We start from the raw sequence: 11,379 nt of genomic DNA on the forward strand, positions 1-11,379 counted from the left end.
GTGACTTTGAAGTACATTACAAAAGAATTCTTTGTAAATAGAAGGCTAGCTGTGCTTTACGTAACTGTGGTATGCCATCAAGATTTTTCTTTGTTTTTATAAAAGCTTCTAGTTTAGGACAGGTCTCCTGATGCATTGACATCACAGCTCCAACACTTGGACATGTAATCTTCATAATGAGCATTGTTTATCAAACATGGACAGGAAGGTTCCTCAGGCACTGCATCTTGCCTTCAATGGGAAAGGTGCATTATTGCCATCTGTTGCTGGCTCTGGTGCACTGCAGCCATGTGTTGAAAGATTAAAACAGTCAATCATCATATTGGGAAAAAAAAACAACAAAAAAACACCAGTTACCTGCCAAGAGCTGGTCAGCTTTGTCAGTAGCTGGTAGTTTTTTTTTAATATCCTGCCAACCACGTTGGCAGCTGAAATGTAGAAATATTCCTCCTCTCTAAACATCGTATTGCTCGTAGAAAGCAACTGAAGACTTTTTGGAACACACTAAGTTTTGTGTCTGTTCGATCAAAAGAGTTTGTTGTTTTACCCAGTGGTGATCATTCGGGCTGACAGGCAGTGGATCCTGTCAAGTCGGTTCAGAGCTTCACGACTGATTTGAATATTACATGCAGCAACTTGTTTTATGTCTGCAAGTTGGCTGGCTGTGAGCGAGTCTGGGTTCATCTTAAGAAAATATGCTCTCCAGCAGAAAGCACATTTCTGACAGTTCTGTTTACGTTTGTGAACATGAACGACTCTCTCCCTTCAGAACATTTATACTCTGGACAGAGAACAGCTAGCTGCCTGTACTCTAATTTTGCAGTGTAGAGTCATTTATTACATTTATGAATTTTAAACTTTTTTTGGCTATACCGATTAATCAAAAAACTGATTTAGGTTTTACACACAACAACTTCTGCTTCTTCATCATCCGCTGTCTCCTTTATCATGTACTCTCCATCTTGTTGTTTGGCTTGTACTTTCTCTTCCTCCTGAACCTAGTTTCTGAAGATAAATTTCAATCTTCTCATGTGCATTATCTCACCTCAACACCATGTTTTCCCTGCTGAACGTAGCTTCTCTGTGCAAATCTCTAAACAGGAAAACCAAGAATGTAATCTGTGATTCTATTAGGTGACAAAACTAATAAATACAAGAGAGTTTCAGGGGGATTTTCCAGGATAAGGATGTTACTTCTAGTTCATTAATGTTAGCTTTTGAGTAAATACTGTTGAGATGAACATTTTACATTAATTGTTGGAAAACCAATCTCTAATTAGTTGTCACTAGATGAGTGTCAAAGCTATTATTCAGTTAATGGATTTGTCATATGCTATAAAATGACTGATTTATCATTCAGAGTATCATAAAGAAACAATTCCCACTTCTCCAATGTAAGGATTTTCAGCTTTTCTCTGTCTTATATGATTATAAACATTATGAGATTATGCTCTCACTGTGGTTTGGATAAATTTAGTGTCTGGAAGACAACACCCTGAGCTTTAGGAACTTACAATGAGCATTTGTCCTTGTGTTTTGACATTTAAATAAACTGACTGGTTTTATTAAATATGACAATAATTAGCTGTAGTCTTGCATGTAAATATTGTGCATTAAAATCTTGATTATTTTGTCCCTTGTTTTGAATTATGCAAGATCGGGGGAATAAAAAGCATAATTTCCATACAGTGAATATGCTTCATTTAGATGTAATCATAAAGCAGGATTTTGTTAGATGACACCCTGTTTGTCTGTTTTTCCAACACCAGGTGATGACCCACCTGCGTGTGATCGAAGAGAGGATGAACCAGAGCCTGTCCCTGCTCTACAAAGTACCTTATGTGGCAGAGGAGATTCAGGATGAAATTGGTGAGTCATGTTCAGTCAAAAGCCCCAAGATTGCTTGGAGGAGGGATGGTGTGCTGTAATAAAAATAAAGTGAAATGAAAACATTGATGGAATTCGTACCTGCCAGACAGATAAAGCCAATGCATCACATTTCCTCTGACCCTCAGTGAGTTGTTTTGCTTAAATCTGATGCAAACTGACAAGAAGAAGGCTTCTCTTTGTTCCAAAAGGAGCACAAATACAGAAGGAGACCAGTAGACAAGCTTTAGTTCTGTCTGTAAACCAAATTATCAGAGACACAGAGAAAGGTATTGTCTCTTCCTCAGAATGAATTTGTGCGAGGAGATTTCATACTCTCTGTGTTTATGGGTCTCTGCTCAACAGCTTTATTTTTACAATTTGATCTAAAGCTGGAAACTCATGTGGAATGTATTCATCTCCAGTGATACAATTTAAAACAGTCAATGTCCAGCATGTTTTACTATTTCCTTTTGTTTCATTTGGTTCATTAAAGGAACCACAGCATGGTGTTGCAGCGCAGATTAAAGTGGAGCGTGTGCAGTGACAGATCTGGGTCACAGCTTTCACCATGCAGCATCCTGTTGGGAGATGTGCAGATTTACACGGAAAATAGCTCTCTGAAAAATACTAATTGGTAGTTAGCATAAAGGGGAACAGACGTCTCTTGCAGCAGCAGCTCTGTTAACAATAATTGGTGAACCTCTCATTTTGCACATTGCTGCCATGTCCCAGGCTGACAGGTGTTACCACATGCCAGGCTGTCTCACACTCTGTCACTTGCTCTTCTCCGCAGACGAGCTACTCCAGGAGCAGAAAGCTGACATGGACCAGTTCTTGTCATCTATCTCCGAATCACAGCCAGATGTCACTGTGTCGTCAGAGGAGAGCGTGGAAGTCCCCGTGTCTGAGGGCAAACCCTACCGGCCCTTCCAGGTCACATCCTTGGGGTCCCGTTCAGAGCCAGAGGGTGAGCAGCTCTAGCCTTTGTCACAAGCAGCATCACGAACAGCACCGTGGCTGTGTGGAGAACAATAGGCCATACACACAAGTCTTTCTGAAGGACGCTGGTGATGAAGCACGCCAGAACTGTTGCACAGTGAGGGAGAATAGGTTTACAATGTATTTCCTGCCAATGCAAATGTGCTGCAGAGCCATGGGTTTGGGCTTATCTGTGCCTGCACAGTTCCCTGCGGCCCAGCCTTCAACGCAGAACTACTGAAGTTCAGATAAATGCACAAAGCCTCAGGCTTTGGTGCTGAGGTGGAGCCAAAAGCTTAGGGGAAAAATGAGCAGTTATGGCTCTCTTCTTTGTCATATTTGTGCCAAACAAAAGACTGACTCCTCAAGGAGAGAAAAAAGTGATGGATGGAATGCTTCCAGCAAGATGGAGGGCAAATGACAAGTAAATCCCCAAGAAGCATTTAATATACATGCCAACACCCCAGAGGGCTTAGACTGAGCCAGACAATTTTGAAATGGCTCCCTTTTTTTGAGTTTGGTTAAATTTATTTTCGGGCTCTTTCCTGCTGGACTCTTTTCCTAATCAATTAACACATCTTGATAATCCTGCCTTTTCTCTTCTCACCTAAGTTAACTCTCTTCTCTCCTTCCCCCTTTTCTGTTCTTTTGTTTCTGTTGCTCATTTCTAATGCCAAGGCGATCTATCAGACTCCCCACGTGCCTTCAAGAAAGGTTGGTGCCTCTGTTGCATCTTGTTTTTCGGTCCCCACCATGCCCCTGCTCCTCATCTCCCATTTTGTTCCACTGTCCTTTTTTCCCGTGGTGCAATTTGGGATCCTCTCTCCCACCATTTCTATTTTATCAAAAGCCATCTGGTGGTTAATTTTCTACTTTTTTGATGACTCACATGGGCTGCGTGGTTTGGTTTCAGTTGCTCCTCTGCTTTTCATCATACTAGGATTATCACTTCATGCTGAATAGTAAAGCAATGGCTTCTAAGTCTAGTAGAAATAGGTCCCAGCCAGCTCCCCTCTGAGAGAGACTCTTTAGTCGTGTGTTCATTGTCATCTCGTCCTCTGTACATTTGTCAAACCACCTGCTTAATTATTCCCCCTCCCGCACACTCATTCCCCTCATCAGTCGCCCTCGTCCTGACAGGAGCTATGTGATTTAGTGTCCCTGTCTTAGGCTCAGTGTTTCCGCTGCTGACCCGCAGCCCATTCTAAATTGGCCCAATTTGTCCTCCAAGACCTGAGACGGCGATGTGGTTACGTCATCTTTTAAGTCTGATCTGGGCTTAACCTTTTGATCTTCCTCAGTGAACACTCAGACACCTTGCACTAATTGTTGAATTTAAATTATATATTGATTTTTTTGAAAAATGGATGTGCAACCTCTCCTGCTCCGCAGAACTTTGTCCCTCCGTATTTGCTGTTCCAAAAAAATAGAGACAATAAACAAGAAAATCCTTACATTTTCAATATTTTGACCCAGATATTCGGCACATTTTCTCTTCATGAATGACTTCAATTATCTATTGTCAATTATTGATTAATGCACTTTTTCAAATTCATGCAGATGTGGGGCGATATTGTTCTGACAGAGGTCACTCCCATTGTGCTGTGTGCTATTGTAGCCGACTGCAACACTATTTGCACCCAGCAGTACCAGCTGATAACCAGCCAGCATTTCAAACATCACTCCTGCTTGAGTGAAGCTTGTAAATACACATTGTTGTTCTTTGCTTAAAGGCAATTGTGATTATCTTGAGGGTTTGACATTGGCTGACCAGACAAAGAGTCGACGCCAGACTCGTCACCGCTTTACATCGCTCAGGACTCTGCCCTCATTGCCCCGCTTGCTCTCTCTTCTCTCAGCTCTTGATTTATTCATGGCATATCTGGTGTGTGTATATTAATAGATCCTATGCCTATTCCAAAACCATCAGTCTAACATGCATATCTGACACTCTGGCCCACTTTTTTTGGTTTAGCCACTTACTCAAACCCCCTGTTTTTTTTTTAAGGAATGATCATCTGTTAAAATCTCAGGGAATTTGTAGAAGGAGAACTACAGTGGTGCAGAATTTGGACCATGAAATTGTAAATAAATTAGGGATGCAAAAATGCCAGGATGACTTCTAATTGTTTAGAGAGGTTTTCATTTCATTAGTCAATGGATGTTTACTGAGCACGTTGAGAGGGCCTTTGTAGAAAATATATGCTCAGTGTCATGTTGGCGTCACAGTGCTCACACTGTGCTGAATGGAAGAAAGGAGTCTGTTGTCACTGTGCACTAAGAAGACTGACGCAGTGAGAAAAAAAGCTGGATATCTATGTGCAGCTGTCCTCCATCAATACCACCATCCCTGTTTGTTTGTGTGTTTGTTTGTGCTGCGCTGCTGTTATTGACTGTGCCCATTCACCTCCTGCAGGCTCCGCCATGTCTGGTTTAGACGGTCTAATAGGTGCCGAGGAGAGAATCATCAACAGCAAACCCAAGATCAGCGACAATGTGGTAAGGGCTCTGTGTCAATTTATCATTCTTTCTGTGCGTCAAAGCTTTTTCTAACTTACTCAGCATGTGAACTGAGAGCAGCATTGTTAAAGTGGGAGAAATTGTGTAAAGATGTTTAAAACATATCCTACAACAGACCTCTGCCTTGACAATTAATTTTATACAATGACCTCGGTCAGAGGCAGTTGAGCTGATTATTGAAATCAATACATACAGTGCCTTTGCATAGCTCTCTTAAATTCAGCTTGAATGAGTCAGATTATTCCAGTAACTATGTTGTCATAGTTACAACTATCTCACACTGGGCTTCTTGCGTGTCTCTCTTCGGCCTCTGCCAACCGACCCTCATTCAGATCAGCTCCACACTTTGTTCGGCAGTCATTGCATGTTACTTTTCTTTGCCAGACACACCATTCCTCCTCATGGATTTTCAAACGATGCTTGGCTGCTGAATGTGTGCTGCATGCTAATCCAACACCAACTGCAAAGTTGTGTATTTGTGTGTGTGAATATGAGTCATGCAAGTTCTTTGAATGCATGTTTTTTTTTTTTTAAGGGAGTCTTTTAAGACGGAGCAATCTGAGGTTAAAAATAACCAATGGTGGTGACACCCTAAAATGTCTATTGTGATTATTTTTTGGCGGGAAACAGACTCTGGACTGCTCTGTCTCTACAAACAGCAGATTTTGTTTCTGCCTTTCTGAACACACCCACTTTCACTCACAGCGCTTCTTCTTTAGATTAGAGCTCTCAGTAATGAGTGGCCGACAATCTGTTGAGAAAGACGTGCTAACTGTGTGCCTAGAAGAGAGTCTGTTGTTGATGCTTGCAAACCCCCTCCCTCTCTCCTTCCAGTTTGTACAAGACAGCTCCGAGTGTATCATCACCCAAATACAGATAATCTTTACAGTTTACTTTGCTGCACATTCACACCCTCTCGCTCTCCGCCTGCCTATCTCTCTCTTTCTCTCCCTATCTATCTCACACACACATACGATCTCACACACACATTGTGGTGAGTGTAACCTGGGCTCCCCTGTCTGTGTTGACAGGTGATTGATGAGTCTCTGGATGTTAAAGAAGTGGTTTACAGTGCAGAGAGAGTCAGCGTTATGCATGATGATGAGCTGGTGAGTATAGCGGTGCCCTCCACAGGATTCCTTGGGGAACTGTAGTTATCAGTAGTGGGGAGAAGATGAAAGAAGGAGGGAGTGTGGGAGTGTACAGAGATACCAGTTCTGCAACTAAATTTAAAAAAAAAAAACACAGCTTTGGAACAAACCCTAAATCCCCTCTCTTGTATTTTTTTTTAAGTTTTCTCTTCAAGCTAATATGTTTTGGTTATTTCTGCATGGGTGCATGTTTGTCATGTGATTGTATCTGAATGTACACAATGGAAATCTCAGTGACTATGACATGATGAATGTGAATCCACGCAAACTGAGTGTGCTCAGTTTATGTGTGAGAACAAGCAGTAAAAAAAGGAAATTCCCCAGAGGCTGTCTACATATGATTAGTTTGTGTCATATGTGCCAAATTACATTGTGAAGATGACTGTAGGTGACTGTGGTTATGTGTATATACCCAATTGGCCAAGATATTACACATTCTTCCACAAAGACACATTTCATGCATGTTTACACACTATTCACACGTCAATAACGTCGTACAGATCCTCTGCCAAAAAATCCTCTGATTCACTTTGTATTTTATCAAATAACATGAGATTAAAGGGTTAATTCAGTTACCTCATCTCCCCATTTCAGAGCTACTCTGAGAAAGATTCATCTCTGAAAGGGACATTTCTCTTACCATCCAAGCTTGGCAAAGTTAAAATCAATTTACCTACAGAGCAGAAAAATCCAATTTCATTTATCACAAATGCTTTTTTTCCTTGTAAATAAAAGGGAAATTCTGGTACCTGTCAGCCTGCTAATTTTATGTCTTTCCATTATTATTATTGATCATGATAACACTACCTCCGCTGTAGATTTGGGAACACAGATTCTAGCAAGAAGAGTATTGATCTGTGTGAGGGTAGGCTTAGTGCAGCAACTTTTCAAACATTTTTAAATTAACAGAAATCACTGCAAACAGTTCTCTTTGAGTCTGACTGAAAGTACACACAGATGGATGAAAATCCCTCTAACTATTGAAGTGAACTGCCTTACATAGCAGATCCACTTTGTGCATGTTACAAATATGAAACACAAAAAGATAGCTTGTGTCAGAAAGTTTTCAAATTGGAAATGTTAAATGTTAAAGGTCCAGTGAGTGGGATTTAGGGGGACATGGCAAGAATTGAATATAATATTATAAGTATGTTTTGGTTAGTGTATAATGACCTGAAAAACAATCGTGTGTTTTAGTTACTTTAGAATTAGCCATTTGGTTGCGGGTTATCGTCCACCGAGGCTGCCATGTTGCACCGCCATGTTTCTACAGTAGACCAGAATGGACAAACCACACACTGGCTTTAGACAGGGCCATGTATCTTTTCACATCTACTACTGTGGATGGCAGCCTCCCTGCACCAAAAACAGATTTTTTTTTTTTTTTTACGTTAAACTGCTTGGTTTTTGTTGGTTTAAATCACCTGGTCCATTTGTTTTGGAGAGAAAGAGACCTTTGCCGATAATTCAGCTCCCATTAAAAACATGCTGAATATCTGGATCTTAAAGTTATCAGACAAAAAAAGGTGAGCACACTTCAGAAGGTCCTGGGCTAGCGTCTTCGATGAGCCAGACAGCATAAGAGAAACACTGATTTGTAACGTGAATTTGCTTTAATTGGTGTTTTTACAGGTATAAATCTCCTGTTCTGTTTGTTTTGGAGACCTTTGCAGATAAATCAACTCCCAGTAAAACCCCATAAACAATGTACACCAAAGGAATTCTAAATTGAAGAGGTTTCTAGATGCCACTAAATCCCCCTAAATTTTACAAACTGCTTATTAAATGTGGTTATTAATGTTCTCATGATCATTGGTCATAATGGAAATTAAGAATATATAAATAAGCATTCATTTTTAGATGGCTGGAAGGGAGCTATATTTAAAATGGTCAAGTAAAGGCATGATAGCAACAATTTAAATGTTTATTTGTCATATGAAAATAACCAGATTGTGGTAACTAGTATACAATGTCGTTATTATTACAACAACTTTTACTTGCTTCAACAGTCAGCTGTGTATGTATTGTCTCCTCACTGTTGTTCTCTCTGTCGTCTCTTACCTGTTTTTTCCGTTAGGAGTCCTACCGCCCCCTGGGAGAGGACTTCAGCTTCGGTAGCAGTGCACTGATTGGCTTGCTGGTGATCGCGGTGGCCATAGCAACTGTGATTGTGATCAGTCTGGTGCTTTTGAGGAAGAGGCAATACGGCACTATCAGTCATGGCATCGTGGAGGTAAGCCACCTTTATATGGAGCAGAGAATGGAGATTTGGGCAAAAGGGTGTGAACTGCATACACCATTGCTCTCAATGAGTTATCCATCTTTTTCAGTCAGATTTAGATTAAATTATCAGCTGTTATGTAAATGCAGCATGAGGCAAATTAGATTCTTGTCCCTGCGGCATTTGCATACAACACACACAGCATGTTGTCAGTTTGTTCTGCCCTTAGGGCAGTCTCTAAGAGTGTTGTGTGTTTGACTCCCAGGTTGACCCCATGCTGACACCAGAGGAACGCCACCTCAGCAAGATGCAGAACCACGGTTATGAAAACCCCACCTACAAATACCTGGAGCAGATGCAGATCTAACCAGAGCCTACAGGGGGGGCATTGTGCAGTCTGACAGAGGACGGCAACTGAGGGGGAACATACTACTGACCAATAACATATGCTATTGTTAAAACCATTTGCAAACATCCAAACTCCATTTACTGGTTTGTTCAAAAACAATCCTTAAATAATGCTACTACTTCTACTACTGCTACTATTGTACTATAGAGCTCTTTTTGATCATGTTTCTTTTGAAAAGGTGATGTATCTGCCATTTTGCATTATGGAAAATGTGATTCTGCAGATTTCTCTGTAATTATCAATACAGCTATCTCAGATCAAGATGTATAACATTTCTTCAGACAGTTTCTTTATTTTTGAGAGTTGCAGGGCAAATCAAGCAAAATATAAGTGTTTTTGAGTGGCCATCGTCAAAGCGGCATACCAGACACTACACTTTAGTTTTCCATCTTGCGAGTGTCACTCATGCAGTCTCTGATGGTTTTCTCAAAAAGAATTGGTGTTTTATTTTGTTCTTTTTCCTCTCAATAGATTGCTTGTATATGAAGGTTCTTTGTACCAATTAAAATGTATAGTGAAACAACAAATGAGAAAAAAATGAAATCATGGATTATTTACTTTCTGTTCTTTGTTATGATAACAGACAAAATATACATATACAGTTTAAATATATATAAGAATAGATGTTTTTATTCCACCTTTTTTTTCCTAGGGAAGAGGTTATGAGTCGGCTTAGGGGTCTTAGCTAAGTGGTCATGAGTTGTGTTTGCAAGCACACTGTCAGAAAGAGTCAGTGAGGATAAAAGTGTGCACAGACCCCCAGCTCAAACACATCACACAAAACCTACTCTGAACCCTTACGTACTAAGTGAATGTGATAATATAGCCCCTCCTACACACAAACACAACCTTTTATCAATAGGGAAATGGTATAAATCGATAGATGAAATCATACCTATTGATATGCGTTACATAGTTGAATGTATTGTGGAAGCTTTTTTTCTCCATACTATGTACCTAACAGGTTCCTATGTGGCTTTGATTTCAATGCACTGTCACGAACATTGTGACAGCATGCAATGACATGCTACAAACTGAGAAACAAGTATAGTTTTTTTGGTTTGTTGTTTTGTTTTTGTTAATTGTTTTTTCACACTTTTTCTGAAGCAAAATCCAGGTACTGAAACTAAACTAACTTTGGGGATGATGTACACACATGTTTTTTGAGCAACTGTTGGCTTTGCTGGTCATAAAGCTTAGAACAGTATGATAGATCAAAACAGGGCCGGCTCAGAGGCACAAACACAAGCCGATACATAGGACCCATCTGCAGCCAGGGGCCTCCCACAGGAAGTGAAAATGTACAATATTTGGTGGGTTTGGGGGTGCTAAAACTATTAATTGTATCACAATAAATGCTACAAAAGAAGTGTTATTCTCAATCCAAATATTGGGGGATTGTAATGAATAATTTTGATGGTTACTAAAGGTTTTTTGTGGAATTTGGGGTAACAAACAAAATTTTCAATCTGGAATTTGGGATTCTGGTACCCAGAAAGGCTTGGGCCGGCCCTGGATCAAAGCCAATTGAGGACAACTTGGAGCTGGAGGGCTGTGCAGGCAGACAGAGACACACAGAAAGACAAGGCTTGGAGAGCTGGTTTCCGAAAAACAAAACAATGAAGCAAACTTGTGTATTTTTACAGGAAGAGAATGACACAAATGAGTTAACTGAATCCTTGAGTCCTCTTTTTTCTCTCTCTCTCTTAGTATTGTCTTTGTATGCCTGTATAGTTGATGTTGCAATCATGGCTTTTTTCCGGAGGATTACCTGTGGTGTGCATTGTTCTTATATGAAATGATATGATATATATTTTTAAGTTTGTTTTCTTGTTTTCTATTTTTTCCTCTTCCTGTGACAGTATCTCTGTATGTGACTGTCTCACTATGCACCCAAACGGCTTCAATCTTGTAACTGCCTGCTTGATTGTGGGAAGGGACTGGGAACTAATATAATATGCATATTAGTGATTTAAAAAAAAATGATTGACACAAATGGAAACAGATTTATGGTTACAGGGGGGATACACATCAATAAACTCACAACTTCCATATGAATTGTGTCGTCTTTTCGTAGATAGAAATGTTAGCATCAAAATACATGCTACTTCAAATACCAAAAGTAGAAGTACTCAATGGAGAATGGCCCATTTTAGAAAAATGTATATTATATCATTGGATTATAATAGTGATGCACCAAACTGTAAGCACCAATAATGTTGCAGATAATA

The 11,379-nt window shown here is 40.1% G+C and overlaps 1 protein-coding gene across 5 annotated transcripts in view; it reads left to right on the plus strand.

Annotated features, from left to right (window-relative positions):
• aplp2 (amyloid beta precursor like protein 2) overlaps positions 1-11,202 on the plus strand; it is a 62,305-nt gene extending 51,103 nt beyond the window's left edge. For 2 of the 5 annotated variants that reach the window (XM_088079207.1, XM_088079210.1), the window contains 7 exons: positions 1,770-1,869; positions 2,663-2,836; positions 3,526-3,561; positions 5,264-5,346; positions 6,399-6,476; positions 8,596-8,751; positions 9,005-11,202. In XM_088079207.1, coding sequence (XP_087935333.1) covers positions 1,770-1,869; positions 2,663-2,836; positions 3,526-3,561; positions 5,264-5,346; positions 6,399-6,476; positions 8,596-8,751; positions 9,005-9,106 — 729 coding nt within the window. In that variant the 3' untranslated portion in view covers positions 9,107-11,202. The remainder of the gene's footprint in view (positions 1-1,769; positions 1,870-2,662; positions 2,837-3,525; positions 3,562-5,263; positions 5,347-6,398; positions 6,477-8,595; positions 8,752-9,004) is intronic. The other 3 variants (XM_088079209.1, XM_042486057.2, XM_042486058.2) reach the window with 3 other exon arrangements.
• The last annotated feature ends 177 nt before the right edge of the window (positions 11,203-11,379 follow it).

This window comes from Plectropomus leopardus, chromosome 6, assembly GCF_026936395.1.
Source record: "Plectropomus leopardus strain MGB_pleo_1.0 chromosome 6, ASM2693639v1, whole genome shotgun sequence".
NCBI classification, from domain to species: Eukaryota; Metazoa; Chordata; class Actinopteri; order Perciformes; family Serranidae; genus Plectropomus; species Plectropomus leopardus.